Source organism: Crotalus tigris, unplaced genomic scaffold (genome assembly GCF_016545835.1).
Source record: "Crotalus tigris isolate CLP2741 ecotype Arizona unplaced genomic scaffold, ASM1654583v1 scf7180000019427.664434, whole genome shotgun sequence".
Lineage (NCBI taxonomy): Eukaryota > Metazoa > Chordata > Lepidosauria > Squamata > Viperidae > Crotalus > Crotalus tigris.
In genome coordinates this window covers 226,406-254,285 of record NW_024097534.1, presented here as the reverse complement: position 1 = coordinate 254,285, position 27,880 = coordinate 226,406, and the positions used below count along the sequence as shown (strand labels likewise).

Here is a 27,880-nt window from a genome sequence, read left to right as displayed (position 1 = left end):
CTGAAGGGATTATGGAGTGAGATAACTCAGTCTAATAAACCCGAGAGCATCATTTCGTTTGATTGTGACATAGACGCCTCTGACTTTGTTTTCTTGTCTTTTTATTTTTCAGGGTTTGGAGAACATTGACTGAAGCCATAACGTGATACCCTTATTTCATAAAAGCCTTTAGCATAAATAAAACAAAACTGAAAACAAGTGTGCAATGAATGTGTTACAAACCTGGGAGCAGAAAAATAGGATTCAAAGCAAGGCTGCTCTAAGGCAGGGGTCTTCAAACTTGGCCCTATTATGACTTGTGGACTTCAACTCCCAGAATTCCTCAGACCTCATAATACAATTGCTTTGGGTTAGGCCTTTTTAAAAACAATTATATAAGCAAAATCAGCAGCAGCAAGCAGGCAAATCCTGTAGCAGCGGGAAATTGTCTCCCAGGTGCTTCCGCTCCACATGTGGCTTGAGGATCTGCAGTGAGGGAAAGACAGTTAATCTTGCAGGAACGCCTGGCGTGCAGAAGGAGCCTGTGGCTTCAGAGAGGGAATCTGGTGATACTCACTTCTCCAGATCACTTTGGATTTCACTTGGGTCCAATAGATGTCGTGTGATTGGGCAACAGTTGCCCTGATTTAGCAAGAAAAGAAATAATTGCAGTTAGAATTTCTGAAGACCTTCGAATAAGGCTGAGAATCTCCCATTGTGTTAAATCCTGTGTTTCTTAACTTGGGCCATTTTAAGATGTGTGGACTTCGCCTCCCAGAATTCCCCAGCCAGCCATTTTCCAGGAATTATAGCTCCTTGGCTCACCCGAAATGATCTCCATTCTCATGAAACAACCAATCCATTTAAAGAAAAACAGCCACAGTTCGAAGCACATATAATACTTACACAAAGATAACTACACGGGGACAGTGCGAGGGAGGTGGAAGCCAGGAGTAGATCTGACTCATTTTTAAATTGGTGTTGGAATGAGTAATGGCCCCTTGAGGATTTCCAGAGCACTGCCAAATAAATAAATAAATAAGGACCAAAGCTACTTCAAGTTAATTCTGTTTAAAACAGAATTACTTGTCTTTTTACAACAGCCTTGCTATTTTTTCGTCTCAGTTTTGTGTCTTCGCACAGCATAACTGAAATGCAATGTGCACAATCTTAAGACTTCAAGTCCTATGGAAGTGATTATCTAAAACATTTTGCTTCAATATGCCTTTCTGAATACAACACCCATGAAGTGGAAGCCGTGGTTTGCTCACCCTAGAATTGGGATCTTCCAAGAACGTGCTGACCTGAAGTTAAACGAGCAACATGCAGGCCCAGCGTAACGTGAGAAAGTGAGCTACGATTTGTATAGTTCGTGCTACACAATTTTGGGGTGTGGGTTTATGTGGATAATAGCAATAGCTCTTGGACTCATATACTCCCCATAGTGCTTTACAGCCCTCTCTATGCAGTTTACAGAGTCAGCCTCCCAACTATCTGGATCATCATTTTACTGACCTCAGAAGGATGGAATTTGTGGCTACTCCAACACTGGGAGTTTTTAAGAAGAGATTGGACAACCGTTTGTCTGAAATGGTATAGGTTTTCCTGGTTGAGCAGAGGGTTGGACTAGAAGACCTCCAAGGTCCCTCCTAACTCTTGTTATTCTGAGTCAACCTTGAACTGATCAGGATCAAACTCTCAGCAGTGGACAGAGCCTGCAATATTGCATTCTAACCACTGCGCCACTACAGGTAAAGGTGAGTTCAAACAGACCTGGGGATATTATGTCACTCGCTGTTTGCTTGCAAGCAAGAACTGGTGGACCACAAACTAGACAAGTCACAGGCCACAGAGATACGGAAGCGCTCTGGGACTTCAAACGGACAAGTATGTGACACATCACCCTCCAGACCTGACTATTTGTGCTTACCTGTAAAAATCTGGTATTGTTTGGGGGGCTTTGCCAAAATCCCACGGCTGCAGCAGACTGAAATGAGCGCACCTCCAACAACAATCCTTGATAAGCAGGTCCACGGATCTGAACTGGAGAGAACAAACTTTCTTTTCAGCTCCTGTAAACCAGCAAACCTTGTTTTCCAAGCATTATATATATAAAAAAAACCCTTCCAAGTGTATGTATTGTGTGGAGAATTAACGGCTTAACCACGGGTTAATGAATAAACCAAAGTTGGCTGGATTCACCCACTTTGCTAAGCATTTAGCTATGAAATTCAAAAGTGGGTCCACACAATCCACTTATCAAAACTATCCAAAATGGGCTTTGGATGATCAGGACAACTGCTGACTTCAATGATACACACATTAGGAGTTTTTTTGAGCAACAATGTGGAAGTAGATTATTATCTTTATTTCCTGGAACTTATCCACTTCTCCTTGCCTACAATCCTGACATTTCTTGATGACCTCGCATCAAGGGTTTCTGAGTTTGCCCAAAATTTGGCTACTGCTGATTTTTGCTAACCTAAAAACCCACTGATTTTTGATCCTGAGAAAATATAAGCACTTATTAATTATACTTGGAAAAGAGGAGAGAGAAAGAAAAGAAAGATTTGTGTGTGTGTGTGGGGGGGGGTGTAGCAGCTTTAACAGTATCTTCCTTTCAATTGAAATAAACAAAATACAAACTTACCATTAACCCGCTGCCCATTTTGGAAGGAAGGTGTACTAACCAAAACTTCATAAGGACTAGGAACCGTTTGAGGTTGTACCCCAGTATGGACAGGCAACATGCTCTCGCAGGCAGATTCAGGGGCTCCATCTGGAAAGGCCTGATTTGAGCCAAGTATGGTCCAGAAAGCAATAACGGTACTGAAAAAGCAATTCCCACAAGCCATGTGTAGAAAAAAGACTTGCTCGCTCAATCTCTGTCTACAAAAGCAAGTATGGATTTTCCTAGCTCAGAAATAAGGCTTTAAAAGAGGGGGGGGGAGTGTTTTTGGAGAGTCATTACTCCAGAACAGATTCATTTTCTACCCCTGAGGGACTGGAAACTCACATGCCTCTGCTGAGGAGACCTCTGAGGAAAGGAAGAAAGAATCTTTTTTTAAAAAATCAGCCTAGAAAGCCAATCGGTGCAAAACAAATTTTAAGCTTGGAAATTGATTAAACCTGAAGTTGGATTTCCTGTCAGATGAGGTGGGGGAGGGAGAGATGGAAGAGAAGGATAATGGTATCCTAAAGATGCTTTTTTCACGAGGCAACTGGACTCTCTTGTTTTTCTTTGAAGACGTTTCGCTTCTCATCCAAGAAGCATCTTCAGCTCTGACTGGAGGGTGGAGAGTGGCTGAGCTGAAGAAGCTTCTGCGACGAGAAGAGAAACATCTTCAAAGAAAAACAAGAAAGTCCAGTTGCCTCGTGAAAAAAGCGTCTTTGGGATAACTATGATCTGGATGACTGAGAATCTTCGTAGGTAATAGTGGTAAATGAGCATTTTTGTGGCTGTCCTATTCAGTGCGACTCAGGGCAACGGACAACAAAACAGTCAACGAAAAAGCCTACAGAATTAAACAAACACCAATAAAATGTCCAAAGCACTACATTTAATTGACATAACCTCTCTTGGTAGCATTCATCTCTTACCCTCACGTGGTGGAACATTCCCATGTGCCTGATCCCGCCCCAAAGGGCTCCTGCTCGTTTAGCACTTTTCCTTTAAGCCTGGTGGAATGTCTGAACATCAATGCCACGGAATTATTGGCTGGACGTTGTGGGTTGCCTGAGTGATGCTTGTGAGCAAACACTTTGCAAGTCTGCAGCCGGAAGCTTGATCAACCTTGGAAACTTGCATTTTATTTCCCTAGAGCAAAGAAGGTTGGTTTTGTCACAAGATCAAAGCAGCCAGAAAGTGCTTTTTTTTTTTTTTTTTTAAGCAGGTAGCCAAATTCCAACTTGGCCGGGTGACAGATTAATTGGATGCTCCTGAGTTGTTTCTTCCAAACAATGGCTTGCTTTTCATAGCAGTGGAGCAAGCAGGAAATAGGGAGGTCAAAGAACACAACATTTGTGCGTTGTTGCATTTTCCTTGCACACATGACTATTTCTTAAGGACAATGCAAAAGGTGGCCATGTATTGCAAGATGGAAGGTGGAAATAAGCAAGGGATGGGGATTTTTTTTTTTTTGCAGGGCTGCTATCATGCAGGAAGTATGCAAGAGTGATACAAGGCATGGTTTGTATGCAAAATGGAAGGGACCTTGGAGGTCTTCTAGTCCAACTCTCTGCTCATGCCGGAAACTCTATACCATTTCAGACAAATGGCTGTCCAATTTCTTCTTAAAAGCCTGCAGTGATGGAGCACCCACAACTTTTGGAGGCAGGTTGTTCCACTGGTTAATTGTTCTTGCTGTCAGGAAGTTTCTCCTTAGTTCTAGGTTGCTTCTCTCTTTGGTTAGTTTCCATCCATTGCTTCTTGTCCGGCCTTCCGGTGCTTTGGAGAACAGCTTGACTCCGTCTTCTTTGTGGCAACCCCCGAGATTTTAGAACACTGCTATCATGTCACTCCAAGCCCTTCTTTTCATGAAACTAGACATAGCCAATTCTTGCAATGGTTTTTATGTTTTAGCCCCCCAAACGTTTGGTGTTTAGTTCTTGGCATCTTCTGATAGGAGAACAAGGGCCTGCTTCAAACAATGGGAAGGTATGGAAGATTACCTTTGTGACCTGCAGGAACCGTGGTGGCGCAGGGGTTAGAATGCAGTATTGCAGGCTAATTCTGCCGACTGTCAGGAGTTCGACTCTGACCGGCTCAAGGTTGACTCAGCTTTCCATCCTTCCGAGGTCGGTCAAATGAGGACCCAGGTTGTTTGGGGGCAAGATATTGGCTCTGTAAACCACTTACAGAGGGCTGTAAAGCAGCATGAAGTGGTATACAAGTCTAAGTGCTATTGCTATCTTTCCCATAATCAGGAAGAATTAGACCAATGATGGTTTACCATTAGCTGAGTTAGCTTTCCACAGCAAAAAGGTCAGAAAGTCTTCTGTTACCTTACAAAGTGGCAGATGTATCATTCCCTAAGCTTTCATGATTGTTGTGAAGTAACAGTACATTAGAGTTGAATCAGGCACAGGGGTCGAGGATTTGCCTACAACCCAGATATAACCTTTCCCCAGATTGTTTCTTTAGATTCTACCCATTTTTCCCCCCCATCTTCTACAAGCGGAAGACATAAAGGACCATGTCGTTGGAGGAGAAATATATAGCAGTTATGGAAGAGGAGGAAGAGGAGAAGGAGGAGGAGGAAGACATCCAGGAGGCAGCAGCCTTGGTTGTTAGTGGGGTGATTAAAGATGCTGTGGACAGAATTAAAGCTCTGAAGAAGGAAGAGGCAGGTACTCCAGTGTGGAAGAGAAGCTACCAGGCCACTGGTGTCCAAGTTAAATCAGGCTCTAATCTGTACTCTTCTCATCAACTTCAGGTGCCAAATACAAAATACCAAATATTGCTTGGATGAGGTGCAAGGATTTCTCCATCGGAAGAGGCCTGCTGCAGATTGAGGACTATATGAAGGTAAGTGTCATGGTCAGTGTTCCTTGGCATCTTGGGTGCAAGGCAGTGTGACGCATGGCTGGGAGGGTCAACTAGGCTTAGACCAGGGGTCTCCAACCTCGGCCACTTGATGACTTGTTTTTAAGAAGAGACTGGACAGCCATTTGTCTGAAATAGTATAGGCAGTGATGGGGAACCTTTTAGTGACCGAGTGCCCAAACTGCAACCCAAAACCCACTTATGCATCGTCGAGTGCCGGGTAGGCGTGGCCAATTGGGTGGGTGTAGCCCATTAGGTGGGCGTGGCTGCGGTGGGAACGGCAGACTGGGTGGGACTAAAAAGTTCAATCAATTCCAACTTTGCAAGATTTTTTTTTTCTCTGCAAGAAGTTGAAATTGGCTGATTGAACCTTTTTTTTTTTTGCCCACGGAAGCAAAAAGGTTTTATAAAACCCAGCGGAAGGCCTAGGACTGGGCGACGGTGCGCATGCCCACAGAGAGGGCTCTGAGTGCCACCTCTGGCACCTGTGCCATAGGTTCGCCACCACTGGTATAGGGTTTCTTGCTGGAGCAGTGGGTTGGGCTAGAGGACCTCCGAGATCCCTTCCGTTATCCTGTTAAAGGCTACTTGCAAATTCCAGAATAGTAAAACAAAGTAAAACGTAGCAGGCTTTTTTCAAATAGGTGCTTGTAACGGGACTGTGTATTCATCCTTGCAGACATGGGAACTTCATGAAAGTTGGCTACACTGGAGCAATTATCTCAACAACGAGGAACTCCGGTACAGCACCAGGTATTATTACCGAGTCCGTTGGAGCATCCCGACATGCAGGAAGCCCATCCCTCGAGCAACAGCGTGTGTCTATTTCGCCATTGAGATTTCCAAAATCAAGCCCAGAGTGAGTATTTTGAGGTCCTTTGGGAGACAATTAAGCCCAATCACGTTAAGGATGCTCTTTAGAGTTCTCTAAAATCCATGATCTGTGGGGGGTCCTAGGTTCCACCATGACTACTCCCACCAACACGGACAGAGCAAGCTGCTAGGATAGAAACGGAGACCAAACCCCACGCCCTTCTAGGGCTGATGATATTACCTAGTTTGGTAATGAAACGTCTGCAAGAAAACCCTGAACTACAAATATTCTCTTTGAGCATCAGTCCATGATCTGTTGTTATCAGCCGCTTTTAAGAATCTGATCACACCCAGAGAAGGGGAACTACTGGCCCTCTGAACTGTCCTTGACTTACAACCAATCATTTAGTGACTGTAAGAAGTTAAACTAGCACAGAAAAATGTGACTTATGATTGATCCTTACACTGATGTCCGCTGCAACATCACGGCGGCCGTGATCTAAATTTGGGAGCTTGGCAACCAACAGTTATTTGTGATAGTTAGCCATCTGTGACCTTCCTAGCTGACAAGAAGGAAATGCATGCTATTAATTTTAGGTATAACTAATATACATAAATTACCATGTTTCCACAAAAGTAAGACTGGATCTTATATTAATTTTTTCTCCAAAAGATGCATTAGGACTTATTTTCCAGTTAGAGCTTATATTCAGTCCTAAATGTCTCGCGTCTGGCTGACCACCTTAACTTGGGCTTATTTTGGGGGTGGGGCTTATATTACAAGCATCCTGAAAAATCATACTAGGGCTTATTATTTTGGTTGGGTCTTATTTTGGGGGGAAACACGGTATAATAGCTATAGTGGTGGCATCTTGAAGACTTAGCCATTTATACATTTATGCATCCTCTCGCTTAGCTGCCCATTCATACAAAACCCATTTGAGTAGCTCAACGTGACAACTTGGAAGAAACCAGAAACTGTAAAAATTTAGAAAACAGGAAGCACGGAAAAATGGATACAAGAGTTGTAATTTAATGGAATTCCATCCGGGATTCCTGTTAGAAGTTGAATATTATTGTTAGGTTCAATTCTTGGGAGTACTTGCTGTCTTTTTTTTTTTTCCTGGAATGCCTCTACTTTCATGAGAACCGTCAAGTAGGCCACTGTCATGCATAAAACTAACTATTGGTTTTCTATCCGATACAGACGCTGCCAATTGACGTGTTTTTCGTGGTGGAAACCAATAAGCTCATTCACAGGTACTTTCCCATCCCTCCATCAACTGGTTTGCACGTCTGGGCTCCCACATTGCCATAAGAGCTATTTGTATTAGCTAACCTTTGGGATAAAATATGAAAAAATGTGAGTGTAAAATGCTCAGGCTGTTTTTCTATTTGCAGGCCGGGAAAAACTCGCTTTAAGGAAAAGTGGCTCAAAGATGTCATTGAAAGTAAGATTGTCATGATGGAGACTGTGGATTTTTAGTTCTGCTGGAATGGTTAGAAATTAAAATCTCTTTTAAGACACCCCGCTTTTATGTCTTGGGCAATAAAATCCACGGCTTGCTGTAAACAGACCCTTGTTTTGATCTCTCTGTGCAATTCATATCAAGGAAGTACAGAAAGAAAAACTTTAACCAAATTGTCTATGGAGATTCTCAGTCATCCAGGTCATGGTAGTCCCAAAGGTGCTTTTTGAAAAGGCAAGTGGACTTGGTTTTTCCTTGAAGATGTTTCGCTTCTCATCCAAGAAGCTTCTTCAGTTCAGAACTGAAGAAGCTTCTTGGATGAGAAGCGAACCATCTTCAAGCAAAAACAAAGTCCACTTGCCTTTTCAAAAAGCATTTTGGAGTTTAACCAAACTGCACACATAAAGCAGTTTTAAGGCCCTTAAATCGGACATTTGCAACAAAAGATGGGAGAGATTATACCCGCCGAGTGTCTTTATTTAATGCAACATAAATACATGGACTTTTCCAAACCGGAGCCCTTCCTAAGGTGTGAGAAGGCAAGTCTCAAAATTCCAACTAATGTGGGTAAAAGCGAGAAGAGAGGCTGATCTACAAAAGGCTGATCTACAAAAGCCAAGATCGCAATCCTTTTTGAGGTTTTTCTTTATGCAGGTCTCAAGAATATTGGACTTTGATTCAAGAGCAGTCTGTGGGTTCTCTATCTCAAATGTATTAAATCAATTGGACTGCATTTGGGGAACTGCAAAAGGGTGGTGGAGGTGGGGTTATTTCTGCTTCTGCTCGAAGGTATTTCAAAGAATGACCTGGAATGACTTCAAAGACTTGAGAGTCACTGCAGTTCAGAAGTTTGAGAAGTCTGACAAAACCCCTGTTCGAATCCACCTCTAGGTTTATGGAAAGTCAGAGGGTGACCTTGTCCTTCTCTTGGTCTGGATCTGCCTCTCGTGGCTATTGAGAGGATAGGTGGGCTCTGTACATAACCTTGAGCTCCAAGAAAAGATGGATAGACATCTACTGAACAAATAAGAAACGGGCAAATCTCAAAAAGCAACACACAGCCAACTATACATAGGAGGATGTTTAATTTTAAAAATGCAGTTTTTGAGTGGTGTACCATACTGGAACTGTGCCAAAAAAAAGAAAAGAAAAGAAAGAAAGAACGTCCAGAATGCATTCAGTAAAAGCTGTCCTTGATACTGGGGTGTATTTACATTGGGATTTCTTTTCTCCTAGTTTCAAAATGTGGCTCCAGATATGCTTCTAAAGTTTATGGTGCACTCAAAATTTTAAAAAGGGAACAGAAACTCAATCCCCCCTCCCCAGTAGATGGCAGTTGGCACGTGGACTATGAATTCCAATCCACATATTTTATTTAGGCTGTAGAAGAAGCCATTGAAGAAAATAAAGGGTTAAAAAAAACTTATTCAGATGGATATTTATCTCCTCTGCGTTGCTAAAAAAAACTATTTACACTTAATCGAGCGAGAAATATATTGATGATCCTCAAAGCATTGTCTTTTGCAAAATTATGAGAGCTGGACTTTAACACAGTACTAAATCTGCAAAGAATCTCAAAATGACAAATTTACTGATCCTATTTACAAGGCATCTGCAGGAGACGACCCACGCTTGACAATCTGAGCCACAAAACGAGATCCACTCATATTTGTGTGTCTGTTCGAGGCAGGAAGATTATAAAGGCAACCGTCAACATTAAAGCTATTTCTGCCTTTTAGGTGCACAGCGTTAGGCCCAGGGTATGTTCTGGCCATTTTTCACAAAATACACTCATCCTACAAGAGATCTTCTTGTTCCGTTCAGGGCTTAAAATTTTCTTCTTGTCAAAGTTGATAGAAAACAGTCTTCGCTGAACCCCTATTGATGGAAGTTTTTGCTTCAACTGATTTTTTTTTAAAAAAGTGCTATTTTCTCAAACACAAAGAAGCAACAGTATCCCAGTAGGTTTTTGGCATTATGGTGGTGCTGACTGGCCTGCTTTGCTTAACCTGCCTTGGGTTGCAAGTTGGAAAGACCCTGCAAGTTAGTTCCAAGGCCTCACCAGGCCAATTAGGGTTCTTGGCTGGCTATCTATGGACTGTTTCCCCCAAAATTTCCCGTGGCACAAGCCAGTGTCAGGACCCACCCGTCTGCCCGTCACTCGGGAGGATACGTCGTTCATTTCTCATCTTTGCCCTTCGTTTTTCGGTAGACCATTTCCCGGAAGCTGGCTAGGATCTTGTTTTCTCTCTTTCGCCTTTCTTCCTGGTTGAACGAAGCCAGGGCTCTCTTCTCGTCCGCGCTGTAGATCTGGTTCTCTTTCCGCAGACGCACCGCTTCCATTCGCCGATGCCTAACGAGAGTGACGGTGGCCGTCAACGAACTATCAACACTCAAGGCATCGACTGGCAACAGAATATTTTCATTTCAGCCCTTTCCATTCACCTCCATCCCCTTACCGGCGTACGGGAACTGTTAAGAATGGTGTGGGAAGTCCCACCTAGAGCAGAGTTCATCAACCTTGGCAATTTTGAGATGGATGGACTTCAACTCCCAGAATTCACGGACCGGTTGTTGCCAAGGTTGAGAAACACTGAGACAGAGTAAAAAGAGCTCAAATTCCTGAGTGGCGTGTCCCTGCCAAACCACGATTTTGGATTGGAGAGAAACAATGGAATTAAACAGATGAGAGTATAATCGAGATTAGTTTGGATTCAGTAGTCTTCATTATAACCAGGTATAAATTTAAGCACGATCCAATCTATTCTTTGTTCTGAGATTGCCCTAGTACTTTGGGGGGGTGTGTGTGGGGGCAATCGAAACCAAGGCCGTCCCTTGTCCTTTGCAGTATTTTTAACCGGGTCCCTTACCTGCTGCCACTCATAACATAGCCAGATTTCTCAAAGGAAGCAATTTCTTCACTGGTAAGGCCTATTTCGCCTCTCCTGGGAATCCGCTTGCCCGCCTTTACGTACTCGGCCATGGCAGCCCCTTCACCGGGCAGCAAAGCGTGACCGTAGCTTCAGGGGAGAAAGAGAATGCCAATGTAAACCACAGCAACTACACACACACACACACACAAAGGATCACTCTCCCCACCCCCTAAGCCTGGTGTTGCAGCTAGGCTTCTTGCGTGCTGTACATCAGTGGCCCCCAATCTTTTGGGCAGTAGGGACTGGTTCCATGGAGAGAGGTTTTCCCGCAGACTGGAGGGGGGCTGATTTCACGTGATGCCTGCATCCCACGGATGGGGCTTTGCTTGTTTGAGCGGCCTGGTTCCTGGCGTGCCGCGGACCGGTGCCGGCCCATGGACCTGGGGTCGGGGACCCCGTTGTACCTAATCTTTACCTACAACAATTCTCCCTCCTAGCCTATTATCAGCCTCGCAGAACAGCACTTACTTCAAAGGGCGCTCGTCCTGAGACGCGTGAGTGATGGGAGCTTCTGGGCCAATAAAATCCACGGCGTCTGTATTTTCTGCAATAGGTGGGAGAGAGAAAAAACCCAAACCCGTGAAGACGGAGGCAGTCCAGGCAGTCCTTGACGTACGACCGCCACCGAGCCCAACATTTCTGTTGTTAAGTGAGGCAGTGGCTTAATGAATAGTGTCCCGTTTTTAGGACTTTTCTTGCCACAGTTGTTAAACGAAACACCGCAGCTGGTAAGCTAGCAATCCAGATGTTAAGCCAGTTTGGCTTCCCCCATTGACTTTGCTCGTTGGAAGGTCGCAAAAAGGGGATCGAATGAACCCGGGACACTGCGACCGTCGTAAATATGAACCGTGTTCAGCAGGTCAGCGGTTCAAATCTCACCGGCTCAAGGTTGACTCAGCCTTCCATCCTTCCGGGGTAGGGAAAATGAGGACCCAGATTGTTGGGGACAATGTAAATATATATATATATATATACATTGCTTACTGGTGTACACTGCTTAGAGCAGTGTTTCTCAACCTTGACAATTTTAAGGCATGTGGACTTCAACTCCCAGAATTCCACAGCCAGCATTGCTGGCTGTGGAATTCTGGGAGTTGAAGTCCACATGCCTTAAAATTGTCAAGGTTGAGAAACACTGGCTTAGAGAGTGCTTGCACTTAAAGCGATATATAAGTCTCATAAATAAATACATAAATAAATAAACAAACCGTTGGTCAAGGGTCTGAATTTGGATCACGTGATTTTGGGGCATGCTGCAACGGCCGTTAAGTGTGAAAAACGGCCACAAGTCTCTTTTTTTTTCCAGTACCCTCGTGACTTCAAATGGTCACTAAATTCATGGCTGTAAGTCAGGGATCGCCTGTATACATCATTAATCAACAATAACGATAAAGCCCATTGGATGAGACAAAACATAAACAACACAAGCCAGACTGGAAAAAAGAAGGATAGAAACACTGTAAAAATATATTTAAAGCAGCTAGCAATCTCCCAACGAAATGGGTTTTAAAACAGTCCCCAACCTGGGTGCCTTGGCAGCCTGGCTGGGGGGGCAGGGAGGAAAGAGGGGAACTGGGCCCTGTGAGTGATGGGCAGCTTGACTGGTGCGAAAGGCAGGCCAGTGCACACATACAACTCAACTTCCACAAACTGAGCTATGCGGGCTTGTGTGGCCCAGTTCCAAATTGGCCATGGCCCCATAGTGGGCTGCAGCCCAGGGGTTGAGGACCCATTTTAAAATATTCGGAGCTGAGTGCCTCTCTCTTAACCAAAGGGGTGCACTTCCCTTGAGTTAGCCTGCCCTCAGTGCTAACCACCTACTTGATCTCTCAATCCACAGCTCCTCTCCACACTCAGCTCTCTCGTCCGAATCTTCGCTGCTCGAGTCACTGGAATCCTTCCTGCTCCTCTTATTCTTCTTTTTCTTGCTCTTTTTCCTAGTCATTGAGAGAGAGAGAGACCGGGGGTGAAGGGGAATGAGTGAGGGCAGAAGAAAGGAGTTAGGAAATGATACAGGCGGTGCTCAAAATTTGCAGATTCAGATTCTGCTTTTGTAGGAGCGAACTGTGCACGTGTAAATTTGAACCCTAATGAAAAAAAAGCTTTTATTTTTCTCTTAACTTTTTAACCCTGCATTTTAACCTACTTTTAACCCTATTTTTAACCCTATTTTTAAATCTGTTGTAACCCTTGTTTGACTTTTTATAATAGTCAAAGACTTTTTATAAAGGATATATACTGGAGAGGCTACCGTTGTTTTACCTACATTTTAACAACTCTACAAGCCAGGAGTACCAAGAATGGGGAAAAGGAGAAAGAGACGGCATGTTCACTTGGCAGCACAGACTTCTTCCAAGCCACTGAAGCAGCAGAAAATGGAAGATTTCGCTGCAAATAGGCAGCCTGCTCCAGTAAGAGAGAGACCAGACAAATTTGGAGAGCCAGTGTCAGGGAGAGAAAAACCAAGGGCTACAAACAAGAATAAAGTACTGTGGTTACAGCATCGTCTGCAAATGGGCAACGGTAAGTTAGAATCTCAAGCTTTTTTTTTCTTTCTAGCTGATATGAATATGGTCTTATGTTTTATTCGTTTATATAGAATGGCGCTTTTCAAGCTTGGCCTTTTTTTTTAAGCTGGATGGACTTCCAACATGATGGGTGGGGAATTGAGGGGTGTAAACCCACACATTTTGAAAGGCGTCAAATTTGAAAAATGGAACTAAATACTTTATTTGGCCAAGTGTGATTAGACACACAAGGAATTGGTACCAATATAAAAATACCAATATAGAACAAATAATGTGGCATGCAGCCCAAACAAAACCCAGGGAATTCCACGTGATTCCTCTCTTTTGCAATCTTATAATTGTGCAGCCCTGGAGATATCTGGAAGTAAATCACCCCGATACTTAAAAGGAATTTAACCTCAGGGATTAGGCTGAAGCAACAGACCATATCCACTTTCTACAGCATTTCCCAAAATATTAACAGCTGATATTAACAATTTCAAGAACGGAAAGAATTCAAGAACTGGAGGGAATAATTTGAAATCACACCAGGAGTCAAGAAAGGAAGGAAAACCAATTTAAAGAAGTGAGCAACAATAACAAAATCTGAAAGTCAACCAGCGTTTTAGGAGTTATCTCGTCAACAAGACAGGTTTTGGCTTGTACTTTGGCAGTTAAAGGAAGAATGATATAATATTACAGGAAGTAGGCAGATTATTTTAAAAAGAGTTCTTACTTTCTACGCTTCTTTCTCTTCTTCTTGGCTCTTTTTTTCTCCTCCTCACCTGAAGTATTAAGTAGAAAAAAAAGGGGGATAAGAAGGAAACCTCAAAACCTGATTATGTTTCCAAGAGATAAAAACTAGCAAACAGGAGTAACTAGACTATGGAGACTGAATCAAAAAGATTTAAGATGCAAATCTCTAATTCTGTTGCGAGTCTTTAACTGATACTTACGTGCTGCAGCCTTTTTCTTCTTTTTTTTTTTCTTCCTTTTCTTCTCTTCCTCTAAAAAAAAATATTTGAAATGTATGTGTTTTACAATCAGAGAAACAATTCATTCTAATATGTCGATGAAGATTCTTAGCCATCCAGACAGAACTCTCTGGAAGTTGGATTTATTTTTTAATAAATAAATACATAAATCCAGTTGCCATGACTCAACTTCCAAACAATTCATTCTAGTTGTCCTTCCTCCTGAAATATGATCCACCGGTTCCAGAGGTGCAAGACATAGTTTACAGGCAGTCCTCAACTTACGACCGTAACTGAGCCATTTTGAGCCGTTTCTTAAGTGGCTTTTGCCCCATTTTGCAGCCTTTTTGCCATAATTGTTAAGTGAATCCGGCTTCCTCATTGACTTTGCTTGTCAGGAGGTCACAAAACAAGATCACATAACCCTGGGTCACTGTGACCATCATAAATGTGAGTCAGTTGCCAAGCGTCTCAGTTTTGATTATCTGACCACGGAGATGCTGCAACTGTCGTATGAAAAACGGTCATAAGTGACTTTTCTCAGTGCTGTTGTAACTTTCAACAGTCACTAAACGGACTGTTGTAAGTCGAGGACTGCCTGTAAGTACCTCTTTTTTTAAAAAAAACCTTTATTTCAGAGCAATATAGGGGAACAGATTATTGCCGCAAAAAGCAATAACGTCACGTTGAAACCACATCTATAGTTTTAAGAGAACACATATTGTTCCTGAGTTAAGAAATAGTGATCTGGAATTATTTTGGAGAATTGCAAAAGTGCCATTTACAAATCGAAAGTAAAATGAGTTTCCCACAGATATGACAGACGTAGTCAAGCTTCAGCTTAAACACATCGGAGTACCTTCTGAGCTAGATTCGGAGGAGCTGCTTTTTTTAGATGATCCTTCTTCGTCTTCTGCGGGAGTATGTTCGTCAGAGCTAGATTTAAAGGCAGAAGATAAGTCTTAAGATTTATGAACTGAAGTGCCCAAGATGAAATACAAATGTAACTTAAATTAAAATACAAGTTTTACTCTGGCTCAGGAAGTTTCGGTGAGAGTCCCCAGACTTCAGGTGCTCCTAGTTCGCCTATTCGTTCTCTTTCATTTAGTCGTCTGTAAAAAAAAATATTTTTTTAATAATCAGAACTGCAGGAAAATGAAATCATCTCCAACTAATAAAATGAGAGCAAAACCCTCCCCCTTCTAGCACTGATGATGTTGCCTAGTTGGGCAATGAAACATCTGCAAGAAAACCTCCAGGCTCAAAGAGCATCAAGGACCCCTCAATAATATTATTAGCCCCTCCATGATTTTCCATGTCATGGGTATTATTATTATTAATAGTAGTAGTAGTAGTAGTAGCAGCAGCAGCAGTAGTAGTGATAGAGTCCTTGTTTAGGAGTTGAACTGTTTCCAGTCACAGACTGTTGGCAGGCCCAGAGGAAGAGAGAGAGGCTTTTGGAAGAGTTTACAGCGTGCTCCAGGGGCAAAAAGAAGCAAGTCCTCTTTAAGGATCAGAAAAAGGAAAGGATCAGAAAAAGGAAAGAAGGCGAGATTGTGGTGCAGGAATACAAGCTAATTTGAGGGCTAATCCACATAGAGCTCCATTTCCATCTGTCCTGTTTGCCATCGTTGGCTCCCTAGAGACTAAAATGGATGCTCTGAAACTTGAGCTGGCCACAAACAAGGAGTGTATATCGGAGGCGGTGACCCTTTGAGAGCTGTATGCAACGAAATTTCATTTTGATGTATGCTGATTGGTGTACATTCAAAGTGACAATAAAGTTGTTATTATTATATCAAATTGATTAAATCAATAACACCAACAACAATAATGACTCCATAGGTAGACAAAAATGCCAAATCCAGTCTGAACATCTGGCTGACTGGGCGAGGATCAATAATAACAATAAGTAGTACTTGGTTAAAACTTTAACTGTGAAAAAAAACGTTTTTACCAGTCCCAGTGAATTGAATTGAATGTTAAAATAAATAATAAAAATAAATCATGAATAATAAATAATATATGATATAACATAAGCAGCAGCAGGAGTAAAGGGAAATACAGGAGGACCCAAAGGCCAAAGCCAGACTAAACATCTGGCTGGCAGCGAGACCGACCATAGCAACAATAACGGTTCTTAACCCCACGAAGCCGGCCCAGAGCCGAGCCCGACCACCCCGCGGCCGCCACTCGCCTCTGCCGCAGCGACTCCTCCTGCTCCTTGCCGTAGTGCTCCGGGTCGTGCCGGTAACCGAAGTGATGCGGGCGCCCCAGCCGCTGCCGGAAGCCGTTGCGCTCCCGAGAGCGAGACCGGCGGCTGCGGCTGTGCCGGGATGGGGAAGGACTAGCCGAGCCGTTGTCTCGTCCCCGACGGGAGCCCGGGGAGTCCACGGGGCTCCGCGAGCGCGACACCATGGCTTCTGCTGTGGCTGCGCGACCAGGCCGCAGCTGCCTCCGTAGGCCCCCACACGGGGGCTTCCTGTTTTCTGACGTCACCTCCGGAAGGCGCCATGCTCTTTTTAAGAAGAATCACTTCTTGCCCTAGAGGTACGAAAAGGTAGAGGGGCGTGCAAGACTTCGCTTCCGGTGCCGCTTAGATCTGCCTTCCATCTCGTCGTGCAGCTTTTGTGACGGAGATCCGGTTTAGTCAGCCTGTGGCCTGGATTTCTTTACAAGGGCGTTTCTGTCGCAAGATCCGGAGCACTTCGGAGCCTTTCCTTCAGAGGACGGCCCTTCCGCGTGCGGCACTGCTGGAAAAGAAAACGTCCGCCCGTTTCCCCTTCCCCCGTCACCCACTTCCGGCCCCGTGATCCGCGCCCGGCCATTCGACCTTCACCTCGGCCCCTTCCCCCTCTTCGAAACAAAGCCATCCGGACTGCTTGGCGGCCTCCCCGGCCCTCCGTCGGCGGGAGAAAAACCGCCTCCGCCCGCCACTTCCGGTCGGCGCGCGTTCTCTTTCGGTCCGGCTGGCTCCCGGGGCGGCTCCCCTGAGTTCCGCAAGGCGGTTCCTTTGTGCTCGGATGGGCTGCCGCCGGTGAGAGACGATGGAGCCTGGCGCCATGACCGAGGCGGGCGGCAAGACTCCGGGTAAGAGCCGTGCCGTCCTCGGCTTTCTTCGGGCGCCCGGGAGCCGGGAAGGGGGACCTGGCGGAGCAGCGATGCCGACCCGGCCTTATCGCTGGAGGGCGGTGGACGCGGACGCGTGGCCGGGCCGGGTTTGGCCCTGAGTTCCCGCTCAGCCCCGCTTGGATCGGGCCGGGCCGGCTTCCCTTGCTGCCAAGCGGGCGAGAAGGCAACCGGGCGAAAGAGGCTGCCGTCCCCGGCCAAGCCCGGGGCCTTTTCCCTCTTCCCTGCCCCGCCAGCCCGGGTGGTTGCGGTGGCCAACCGGAGCCTCCTGGATGGGAAGAGGGCTGGGTGGCTCCTGCACGATCCCCAAGAAGCCTTTGGAGCTTGGGCCAAATCGCTTTATTTTCAGCATCCTTTCCCTCCACGAGAAGAACGGATCCTATTGGGATCCCGTAGGAACGATCCTATTCACTTAAATCAACCTATTAAATTAACTTGGGCTCGGAGACACCGCAGCAGAGATGAAATTCCTCCTTTTTTTGCTGTTTTTTGACACCTGCTGGAGCCGTAGAGGGGGCGATCTTTTCAGAGCGCTGGGGGGGGGGTGTCTAATCTAAAACCGTCATTAATGGATAGGAACTTTGCTGCAATATATAAAAGGGGCTCCACCTTATCCTTTATTTTATTGGCCCTATTTCTACAGCTGCCCATCTCCCACCAAGGGGAGTCTGGGCATGATCCAAATAGCAATTAAAACATTAAAAGCGGTGGGCATGAATGAAAAAGCAAGATCCCCGGAGGGAAGATATTAGATATAATGCAAGTCAGAGCACAGGCGCTCCATTAGTAGAATTATTTAGCCGAATTCTTTAATCCACATAGGCTGGGCCGGTTTTGTGGTTGAGAATGTTAAAAACGGTTCCCCCCCCTCGGGAAACACGGTGTTGTTTTTTTCCGGGGTTGTGTGTGTGTGGGGGGGGGAAATACATTGCTTACTTATGCATTCCGGGGAGAGCATCACAATTTTAGTGGCGGACTTAAAGCTGACTAAGTTAATCGGCCATGGAAAGAGGAGAGCCTTTCAAATGGAAAATGCCCATCTTCTCACGCTGATAAAACTACTGTCCTCAAAAGGAGATGAAGGAGCAAGGTAAAGAATTCTCAGTACTTTAACCAGAGCTGTTTTTAAAGATTACTGGGTCGCTTTTGATATGCTAAGCCCCGGGGACTACCGGTATCAAAAGCAATTCACACAAGGGGCTTTAAGGCACTTTTACTTTTGCTGCAAGCCCTTTAAAGACGCAACAAGAAACACGCCTACCAGCGTTTTACGTTTAAGGGTTCGGAGTGTGCAAATCTAGACTACTGGGTTCATTTAAAGCTAGGGCCAACCTATAGATTCTTGGAATCTGTAAATATGATAGATCCTTGTACATTCAGGAGGGGTTTTTTTTGGTTCCTTTGGGAATTACCAGGAGCTAAACCCTTTCGTCCTTGATCTTGAAAGGAATTTGCTCTGATTATTCAGGAGCAAATCCCCCCTGATATTGGGGTTGAAAGGGGGCTAATTCCTGCAGGAGAGTTTTGCAAGGGCAACTCGTGGCAATGTTATTGCACACACCCCCCAAGCCCAGAAAGAGACCCAGGACCCCGGCTTGGACCCGAGCCGCGAGATCCACGTATCTGGAGCATTTGCACGTCGGCGCTTTTCACACGGAAGCCTCCCCAGCCGCAGCCAAGGGAAAAAGGCTTCGCCGCCGCCGCCGCCGCCGCCGCTCGGATTCCAGCCCGGGAGCGCTCAGAAGCCGAAAGTTGCCGAAGCCTCTTTTCCGGAGCCGCCCGCCGGCGCCCGAGCGCGTTCGGCTGGCGACTCCTCCCCCGCCGGGCGCGGCCGAGTGGCCTTCGGGGGGAGCACGAGGGGCGCCGAGCGGCTCCGAAAAGAGCCGAGAGGTTCGCAGGGCTGGGAAGCGTCCGAGCGCAGGGACGCGGGGCTGGTTGGCTGGCGCGGAGGACCGAAGACGCGGGGCGGAGCGGAGCGGAGGTAGGGAGAGCCGGCCGCGGCCGTGTCCCCTTCCCTCCTGCCGGCAGCCCCTTCCCGGATAGGGTGGCTCCCCCCCGGCCTTCTGAACTGGGGTTGCTTGGTCTCTTGGAGGAAGCCCTTCTTCTCCTCCACTTGGACTCCCAGCCCCATCTTGCACGGCCCCTGGAATTCATTGAACGAGAAAATCTCATTATTGGCACCCTCTCCCATCACTTGGACTCCCAGCCCCATCTTGCACCTGGTGCGTTGTGACCACAGTCACCATCATCCCCTGCTAGCAGGGCTAGAGATTCTTTCAGGACTAGCTCAGGAGAGAGAGAAGAGAAAAGCGGGCATCTTAAAATTGAGGAAGTGAAGCGGCAACTCCTTTATCTGGTGATCTTTTGATCTCCCACCCATAGGCTGTTCCCTAAACAGGTGGGAGCTGCCACTCCCATCATCCCCAGCCAGCAGGGCTGAGGGAGGTGTAATCCTAAAACAACAGAGGGTGCTTTATTGGACAGCCAGATTTGGGGTGTGTGTGTGTGTATCTCTGGGAGACTTTTAACTTGCAACTCTTCGAGTTCTTTTAGGTTACAATTCCTATGCAAGTTAGCCGGGTCAGAGAGGAACTTGCTTGTTTAGACATGACCAAGCACTCTTTCTTGGAGCTGGTCCTGTGAGGGTTGAGGAACAGACGTGTAGGTGTGCAGCTTAGTTCTGGGCTGACAAAACTGACTTTATATCAGAAACTGGCCTGTGTTTTGGGCTGCTTCAAGGAGCACCGGAAGAAACTCTGAAAACTCAGAGGGCGCTCAGTCCATGCTTCCTAGTCTCTCTTGCAAAATGTAATTAGGACTTCTGAAGCTTTCCCCAAGCAAGGCAGGGAATTTTGAATAGAAATGCCTGAGAAACTGGAGAAAAATGAACACAATTGCATACTGTGCCTCCTTCGTGTCTTGTGGCAAACATCCCATAGAGCGACCAAATTCGAGCTTCTGAGCCAGACTACCCACTTGAGCTCCTTGTCTAAGAAACAGAGATTAGCATACAGTTTATAATGGTTAAGAGCCTTCATTGTGATCTTTTAAAAGCCATGGTTGACCGGATCTATATGGGTAAATGCCATATTTCTCCTTTTATTGTTCCTCTTCCGTATTTCTCTGCTTGAGTAGCTGGGCCTGCTGTTATTACCCTAATACTGTGTAGGTGACACTGCAGTTGGCTAGAAAGCTTTGCCCCTTGATGTCAGCCAAAAGTTAGTGAGGCTTAATATTGGCCGGATTTTCATACTGTCCGTCGCCCTAAAATGTGATTTATAGTGATTTTTGACTTGGTGTGTTGCGGAAACCACAAGCATTGTGGTTTGTAAACCATGATGGTTTGCTTAGCACAAGACATGAATCCAGCGATTTGTGGTGCATTCAGCAAACCAAGGTTTAGCGCGATAAGCAGTTTTCTTTTTCGGCCATGATGGTTCTTCCTTTAAAAAGCACATTTCCTCTGCCTGGGACAGTGCTCAAGAAGCAATCTCTTGAAATGATAAAAAAAAAAAAAAAAATTTCTCAAGCTTTGCAGTCCTGAATGGAGCTGAAGCAGAAATATGAGGCACCAACTCTTGCATTATCTACAGGGGAATGACCTTGGAAGACTTGGCCTACCAAGAGAACTATCAGATAAGAGACAGCATAGCAGTAGCTGGATAGTGGGTGGAATCAGAGGCTCAGGAGAGACCCCCCCTTCCCCCCTTAGTTTCTGGGCAGTCAAGGAAAGAGGACACGGAGAGAATTATCCTTTCAGACTTGTAAGATTCTGTCAATGTAGCTTTACAATAAAGGAGAATTAGTTCCATCTGGTTGTTTCAAAGATGCTTTAAAAAAACAACAAGCAAAACTGGACTGTTGTCCAAAGTGCCCACAACTTGAACTTCTAAATAGAAAGGACCCTTGGCTCTATTTGTTGAGAAAAGCATAAATCAAATGTATGGCAGCATTTTGCAGAGCCAGAACTGAGACTCAGAGACTCAAATTCCCTAAGTTCATTAGCAGCTGTTGAGAAATAACAGTGAAGAAATAAACACAGCCTGTTTCCAGCCTCTGTTTTGAATGTGTTAATCCTTGAATGTGTTTCATCATGCCTGCTTTGCTCCTCAAATTATCTTAACTAACCTTCAGGTTCCACCAGTTGCGTTTCTCATTTTAGGTCCTCTCTCAGCTCAATCAGCAAGCTCTACTTTTAATGGGCTAAATAAAAGCTTGTCTTTTTTTTATCTCAGAGTGGCAATCAGCAGCTAAGTTCCTTTCTTATTGCACAGTAAATAAAATTACAACAGGAGCGTCGTGTGTCATGCAGGGAAATGTTTGATAGTAGAGATTGGCATACTTTGACTGAAGCACAAATGTTTTTTTTTTTTTTTGATCGGTACCGGAAGAGGCCAACCCCTATATGGTCTGCAACATTTATAAATTAATCAGTGATACCAATATTCGTTATTCTGAATCTGGAATATGAAATTTTGGATCCTTAATATCTAGAACCAACTGCCTGATGCACTGTTGGAAAAAGTAGCCAGCCTTTATTCTTGCCATCGTGTTAAGTTTGTTTTACTGATATTCCAGTATCAATGTGGCTGACAGGCTAATAGGAAAATGAGAGAGCCATTCAGAGTTTGCAAAACGCATTTTTAGTAAATTTTTGAGATGTTAGTTCTGGTTAACAAACTTGTGAGTTTTGATTAGCTTAAATCAGGGGTGGGCAACTCTATGACCCGTGGACTTCAACTCCCAGAATTCCCAAGCCAGCTGTGCTAGACCATCATGTGACTGCTGGTGTTGCTTTAGCAGGTAACACAAATCCAGCCAGTGATAGTTTATTCAGTAAACCAAGATTTAATACATCATGCCTTAGTTGGAGTAGGTAAACCCATGGTCAGAGTTTGTTAAATTCCCAGCCAAATAAATCCATTAAGTTATTGACATTCTGGGTTCAAAGCTTTTTATTTTAGTTCAAAATGACATTTTCCCTAGTAGAAAGGATTTTGATTCTGCTTCTTTGTTCCAGGGATGGAGACCAGGAAGCTCATAACCGCTACTGACAACCAGTATTCTGGTATGCTTTTGAAAGCTCTGGATGAGCAGCGAGGCCTCGGACTTTTTTGCGATGTCACTGTTATCGTGGAGGACCGCAAATTCCGAGCCCACCGGAATATCCTTTCGGCTTCAAGCACTTATTTTCATCAACTCTTTGCAGTGGCCGGACAAGTCGTCGAGCTGAACTTCATCAGGGGGGAGGTTTTCGCCGAAATACTTAACTATATCTATAGCTCAAAAATTGTCCGGGTGCGAGCAGATTTGCTTGATGAACTGATTAAATCGGGGGAGTTGCTCGGGGTCAAATTCCTGGCTGACCTGGGTGTTCCTCTGCAACAGGTGAAGAACATGTCTTCGGATGCCAGCACTTCCGAGCTGCCCATCCTGGAGGCAAATGGCTCCAAAGTGCAGAAGCCCCCAGCCCCACTGGAGACCCAACACATAAAACTCGGGAAGCCCATCATTACGGAATCCTTTTCTCTCTACAGGGAGCCGTGTGACTCCACCAAGATCACCATTAGTGATTCTGATGATGATGATGATGACGATGTCATTTTCTGCTCAGAGCTGGCACCTGCCAAGGACCGTTCGGTAGAGGCCAAAGTCATAACCCAGATCCCGCCTTGCCCGAATCCTACTGCCTCTTCTGAGATGGCCAGCTCTACCAACAGTAATTCTGCCCCTCAACCAGTGGCAACTGCAGCTCCAAGGCTTGACTCGTCTACCCTTCTGCCCAGTCCGGCTGAAAACCAAAAGCCAGTTGACCCCCTTCCTCCTCCAGCTCCACAGTCCACAACTCCAAAGGTCCTTGTGCTCAATTCATCCCAGGTTGGTGTCGGTTCATCGCACGAAATAGAGGTATTGCCGATTCCCGAAGAAAATCAGCAGCCATCTATCCACGATTCCTTAACCGACATGGAAACCAACATCATTGACGAGGAAGAGGAGGAAGATGTGGAAGACGTGGAAGACGATGATGACATCCTGGGTTTATCCAGTCCGGGTTCGGCAAGCAGCAGTTCTTTGGTTCAGCAGCCCACGACTCCGAAGCCGGCCGCTGTGGCCGACAGCCCAGCAGCCCAGAAGAAGCAAGTGGTGAACTTCCCACCAGAACCCATCTCCCAACCCAACGAATTCAAGATCCAAATCTCAGACATTCTTTCCGGAGGCCTCAAAGACACTCCTCCCAACCTTGGGCCAAAGCACGTCATGGAAGGGCAGAAGACCATCACGTTAGATAAAGCCACCGGAATCGAGAGCTTGTCCACCGGCTGCAAAGTGTACGCAAACATCGGCGAAGATACCTACGACATTGTAATCCCGGTGAAAAACGAGGCTGATGGAGAAGTCCGCCTGGACGATGTCCCACGCACCTCAGGCCACGAGTCCACTAACCGCAAGCGCTTGAAAGTCAAGCACGACGACCATTACGAGCTGATCATGGACGGGAAAGTCTACTACATCTGCATTGTGTGTCGGAGATCCTACGTCTGCCTGACCAGCTTGCGAAGACACTTCAACGTTCACTCCTGGGAGAAGAAATACCCCTGTCGCTACTGCGAGAAGGTTTTCCCTCTGGCGGAATACCGCACTAAGCATGAGATTCATCACACCGGCGAGCGGCGGTACCAGTGTTTGGCTTGTGGGCAGTGTTTCATCAATTATCAGGTGATGGCCACCCATCTGCGATCTGTTCACAGCCAGGATCCTTCAGGCGAGTCCAAGCTTTACCGTCTACACCCGTGTCGGTCTTTGCAGATCAGAAATTACGCATACATTTCGGGGAATTCCAACAATCTCCCGGTCACCAGTGACAATGCCCTGGTTTATTCCGGCAATCCTTCAAAAGAGACCACTCAGGAACCGGTCCCAAACCAACCCGTGAAGCCAATGACTTGGGACGACATCTTTGTTCCGCAGGCAAACGAAAGCCTCTTTAAACAAAACCCATCGGACGGCACCTCCGAATTTGAGTTTGTGATACCAGAATCTTACTGAAGTTGTTGCGGATGGAAATGTTTCGTTTGGTTATCCAAAGGGGGAGGAATTTTTTTTTTAATTATTATTATTTTTAATAAAAAAGCAGAGCCCTTCTCTAAAAGGGCTGATGGGAAGTATCTAGAGAGCATCTCATATGACAGAACACGTCCATGTGCTTCTTCGACCATTAGCATACGGTAGTGTTTTAAAGTTAGATGATGTGTATAACTTTTGAACTCGTGAACGAAAATTGGTCAGGAAATAAAACGATACTTGAATACAGGAAAAGATGCTTAGGAAGTTAGGTGTTCGGTGTTTATTAGTATGGATCAAAAAATCTAAAAAGTTACCGTTCTGAGGCTTTCCCCGTTAGGTGTAGAATAACAGGAATATATACTTTGAACCACTTACTTCTTTTTTTCATGTTAGCACTTTAATGCTGAAAAAGGTTCCATTGTGACTACGAAACAGCAACCTGGCTAGATTTTCTTGCTAATGTGGGCAGGGGGAGGTGGGAGGAAACTTTTTTTTCCTTTTTAAAATATAAATCAGTGCGTTCCTACAATTGAACGTTGCGGGGGTCCAATTCATGCTTGTTCTCGCAAAACCAGGCTTACGGTTAAACGAGGCATAGCCATTTCGCCTTGGCTTTGAAATAAGCATTGTAACTGTTCGTAACGCATGTGGGCCATCCTTAAAGAGAAGGGAGATGTATTCTCCAAGGAAAACTTGTTCTTTTTATCCGGGGGGGATTAAGATAACTCAGTGGCTGGACCATTGTATGTCATCTTTTGTGACTCGATAGGGTGGATGAAAGTCATTACGACAGCCAGATCTTTTTCTACGGAGAAACAGGTTGATCATTTGGAACGAATCTAACTTTCCCTGGCTTATTCCCTGGGGGGGGGGGGAATTAGAAATCTAATTTTGTAGATTTTGCCCTGAATAGCGCAAGAGCTTCCTACCAAAGCAGCCTTGGGAAATGACGCTTTTGGCTCTGTAACTGAGTTGGTAGTTTTTAAAAAGAACCTAGTTAGTTCATTTTCTCAGCAGCCACATGGAAAAGGGTTTTTTTTGGGGGGGGGCTAGATGTGGTAGTCTGAATTTTCTTTTGTGGTCACGCTTTCCTTCATTGCAAATTGGGAATATATTTTTCCAGTGCTCGGCGATAGGCAGGATCTAGATTGGAACGAACGACAGAACTGGTCAAGAGCCATGTAGTTTCTTGTTGTTTTTTTTGTCAAATAACCTCTTGCCTTTTTTTGTTTTTGTAAATTATAATATTTGGAGTGGGTGTTATAGAAGATTGAAAAGATCTGTGATGAATAAAACTAGTTAGCAGTTGGTGGTTTGTCATGAAAATCTCCGGTCATCACTTTATAGCTATTTTTTTTCCTCCTTCTTCTTTTCTCCTTTTATGAAGTCTCCGTTTTGTATTCTCAAGTAGTCATTCCTAGTCCTTAATTTTGTGTCGTTTTTCCCCCCCCCCTTTAATGTTGTATTTTCAGCCAGCAAGTGAAGTTGCTGTGGAGTAACAAAAGAAAAATCATGGACGAAAATCATGATGAAAAGAGCAAATCGCGTTTCTGTTAATGGGAGAAAGCGAAGTAACTCCGTATGCTGGTTTTTTTCTGTAGAGTGAGACTACGTTTGATTATGGATAGGTTTCTTTTTTTAAAAAAAAAATGGAAATGATATGTTAAAATTGGCATTGCCTATTTAAATGAATAATTTTCTGGGACTTTTTATTAAAAAAATACCCTATTAGTCGGCGTCCAGTATGTTTGTCATATTCAGGAGACCCTGGTGTCCATAGCATTTTATAAACTAAGCGAAACTCTTCCTTCAGCTGCCTGCAGCGCCGAGTAAAACCCACTGTGTTGCTGTATGTCATAGTCAAACTTTCAGCTTGAACGTGCTACCCCAGGAAATCCCGATAACCAGTAATTAAATCAGTGCCTGTAAAAAGTGTTTTGTTTATTTGCAAACTGAAAGACGGGGATTCAAAGCTGTCTTATCTTGTTAGAAAAACTCTTGCATGTCTCAGGTATTTTGGTTGTCTTAGGAAGGGAAGTTACCATTTCCAAAGTTAAGGGTTTTTATGAAGTCGCTGTAAAGCCTTTTGCTTTACGGTGTTGGAAATATGCTGGGTCCTTTTTGATTGGCACCATTTACAGTTTTCTTTTTTGTCTTAAGGCACCGGGCAGTTACTGATTCGAGAAATGCCTTCTCCTTTTTCTGTTTTGTAAAGATCATGACATCAGCTCCAGAAAGAACACACCTAAATTATATTATTAAATGGGGAACCTTGCTTCCTCCCAAAAAAAACCCCAAAACAAAGCACATTTACTAAAGGGATTAATATGAAATAGAGCCCTGAGCAGAAATCTAAAGTGGAAAGAGTAACAGTAGGTTAAATTGTTCCAAGCAACTCTTATTTGGAAGTAACGATACTCAATTTCAGTCGTTCCACTTGAGTTCGGATGTACCAATTTGAGAAATGTCCCATCCTGAACAGAGACACTTCTGCAAGAATCCCTATTTTTTATTTTTCTTTAGATTTCCTCCATTTAAAAACTTGCATGCAGCATAACAGGATAAAAAAAAAATTAGCACTGTCCACATTTGCTGGATTGCTGCAGAGCAGATATTCTGCCTCTGGGAGAATTCAGATGGCTTGCCTGCGTGAAGTTTATATAAATCCAAGATTTTGCCACCTTGGGGGGGGGTTGCGCAGATACTTCTGAGTTATAAATTCGTACGTTGTGGGCACGCATACTCAAGGGTTGCTTTGCGCCAAATGCGTGTTTGTGCATTCCTGCATATGGTGATGAGAATCATAAGAAAAATCAGTACTCTGCTTAATTTATTTCCTATATCGAACCGTATCACTTATTAGCAAAACGAAAGATGCAAAAAGGAGCGGTGGTTTATTTCACGACAATTTTTACAGAGCGGTATTATTGTTATTGTTATTTTTAATTTTATCAATACAGTACTGTAATGTATATAGTTGTACAGCCTTTTCCTTAACATACCTTTCTGGGAATTTGTGTTCTGCTTTTCATTAACCAATACTTGACCTTTAGTTCTTAGAGCTTTGTATGGCAAAAAAATAAATAAACACTTCCAATTCTGCTGCGGTGCAAACATTTTCTTTTTTCTCTCTCTCTCTTTTTCTTTTTACAACAAAAGCATCCCTCTCATTTGGAATCAAATCTGTTGTCCTTTTGCACAGACCTGCCTGGCTAAACTGAAAGGCATCGTTGCTTAGTCAACTGTGCTGGTTGAGGTATGTGGCTAGGATCCTAACCCAATCTGCTCACTGGTCGTTTATGTATACAAGTAGTCCTCCATTTACGACAGCTCATTTAGTGACTGTCTAAAGTTACGAGGGCACTGAAAAAAGCGACTTACAACTGTTTTCACACAACCATTGCAGCATTTCCCACCGTCAGGTGATCAAAATTCAAGACGGTTGGCAGCTGGCATGTACTTACGG

At 44.7% G+C, this 27,880-nt stretch overlaps 4 protein-coding genes across 9 annotated transcripts; 2 read left to right on the top strand and 2 right to left on the bottom strand.

The window, feature by feature from the left end:
* Positions 1-141: 141 nt before the first annotated feature.
* On the bottom strand, positions 142-3,696 carry LOC120316610 (putative defense protein 3). 3 transcript variants are annotated; one of them, XM_039362385.1, is made up of 6 exons: positions 3,580-3,676; positions 2,630-2,808; positions 1,910-2,022; positions 886-998; positions 557-621; positions 142-465 (listed from the first exon to the last, which is right to left on the bottom strand). In XM_039362385.1, the coding sequence occupies exons 2-6, from the start codon at positions 2,727-2,729 to the stop codon at positions 371-373; spliced, it is 486 nt and encodes a 161-aa protein (XP_039218319.1). In that variant the 5' UTR covers positions 2,730-2,808; positions 3,580-3,676; the 3' UTR covers positions 142-370. The 3 variants fall into 3 exon arrangements, 2 of the variants coding, with proteins under 2 accessions (XP_039218319.1, XP_039218318.1); XR_005559012.1 differs by lacking the exon at positions 2,630-2,808 and having other exon boundaries at positions 3,580-3,696; XM_039362384.1 differs by lacking the exon at positions 3,580-3,676 and having other exon boundaries at positions 2,630-3,118.
* Positions 1,654-8,070, top strand: AKAP14 (A-kinase anchoring protein 14). Of its 3 annotated transcripts, none has more exons than XM_039362388.1 (6): positions 1,654-1,866; positions 5,157-5,328; positions 5,415-5,506; positions 6,204-6,383; positions 7,545-7,597; positions 7,739-8,070. In XM_039362388.1, exons 2-6 carry the CDS (start codon positions 5,175-5,177, stop codon positions 7,821-7,823), a joined length of 564 nt encoding a protein of 187 aa, XP_039218322.1. In that variant the 5' UTR covers positions 1,654-1,866; positions 5,157-5,174; the 3' UTR covers positions 7,824-8,070. The 3 variants fall into 3 exon arrangements, with proteins under 3 accessions (XP_039218322.1, XP_039218321.1, XP_039218320.1); XM_039362387.1 differs by lacking the exon at positions 1,654-1,866 and adding an exon at positions 3,756-3,810 and having other exon boundaries at positions 5,110-5,328; XM_039362386.1 differs by lacking the exon at positions 1,654-1,866 and having other exon boundaries at positions 4,475-5,328.
* An 802-nt stretch (positions 8,071-8,872) lies between these two features.
* On the bottom strand, positions 8,873-16,775 carry LOC120316608 (NFKB activating protein). Its single transcript, XM_039362379.1, has 9 exons — positions 16,418-16,775; positions 15,252-15,332; positions 15,080-15,156; positions 14,203-14,253; positions 13,983-14,031; positions 12,561-12,676; positions 11,208-11,283; positions 10,677-10,826; positions 8,873-10,159 (listed from the first exon to the last, which is right to left on the bottom strand). Exons 1-9 carry the CDS (start codon positions 16,636-16,638, stop codon positions 9,985-9,987), a joined length of 996 nt encoding a protein of 331 aa, XP_039218313.1. The 5' UTR covers positions 16,639-16,775; the 3' UTR covers positions 8,873-9,984.
* A 316-nt stretch (positions 16,776-17,091) lies between these two features.
* On the top strand, positions 17,092-27,516 carry ZBTB33 (zinc finger and BTB domain containing 33). Of its 2 annotated transcripts, none has more exons than XM_039362373.1 (2): positions 17,092-17,310; positions 22,370-27,516. In XM_039362373.1, exons 1-2 carry the CDS (start codon positions 17,268-17,270, stop codon positions 24,394-24,396), a joined length of 2,070 nt encoding a protein of 689 aa, XP_039218307.1. In that variant the 5' UTR covers positions 17,092-17,267; the 3' UTR covers positions 24,397-27,516. The 2 variants fall into 2 exon arrangements, with proteins under 2 accessions (XP_039218307.1, XP_039218306.1); XM_039362372.1 differs by lacking the exon at positions 17,092-17,310 and adding an exon at positions 18,451-19,330.
* Positions 27,517-27,880: the final 364 nt, after the last annotated feature.

Excerpts from the sequence above, each read along its gene's own strand:
- LOC120316610 (XM_039362384.1), bottom strand. The coding sequence starts at position 2,834 with ATGGCTTGTGGGAATTGCTTTTTCAGTACCGTTATTGCTTTCTGGACC. Across the intron at positions 2,023-2,629 it reads AAATGGGCAGCGGGTTAATG|TTCAGATCCGTGGACCTGCT; the intron begins GTAAGTTTGTAT and ends TGTTCTCTCCAG. Across the intron at positions 622-885 it reads CCCCGTGTAGTTATCTTTGT|GGCAACTGTTGCCCAATCAC; the intron begins GTAAGTATTATA and ends TTGCTAAATCAG.
- AKAP14 (XM_039362388.1), top strand. The coding sequence starts at position 5,175 with ATGTCGTTGGAGGAGAAATATATAGCAGTTATGGAAGAGGAGGAAGAG. Across the intron at positions 6,384-7,544 it reads TTTCCAAAATCAAGCCCAGA|ACGCTGCCAATTGACGTGTT; the intron begins GTGAGTATTTTG and ends TATCCGATACAG. Across the intron at positions 7,598-7,738 it reads ACCAATAAGCTCATTCACAG|GCCGGGAAAAACTCGCTTTA; the intron begins GTACTTTCCCAT and ends TTCTATTTGCAG.
- LOC120316608 (XM_039362379.1), bottom strand. The coding sequence starts at position 16,638 with ATGGTGTCGCGCTCGCGGAGCCCCGTGGACTCCCCGGGCTCCCGTCGG. Across the intron at positions 14,032-14,202 it reads GAAGAAAAAGGCTGCAGCAC|GTGAGGAGGAGAAAAAAAGA; the intron begins GTAAGTATCAGT and ends TTAATACTTCAG. Across the intron at positions 11,284-12,560 it reads GCTGTGGATTGAGAGATCAA|AAAATACAGACGCCGTGGAT; the intron begins GTAGGTGGTTAG and ends CACCTATTGCAG.
- ZBTB33 (XM_039362372.1), top strand. The coding sequence starts at position 18,895 with ATGTTATTGCACACACCCCCCAAGCCCAGAAAGAGACCCAGGACCCCG. Across the intron at positions 19,331-22,369 it reads CGGGGCGGAGCGGAGCGGAG|GGATGGAGACCAGGAAGCTC; the intron begins GTAGGGAGAGCC and ends TCTTTGTTCCAG.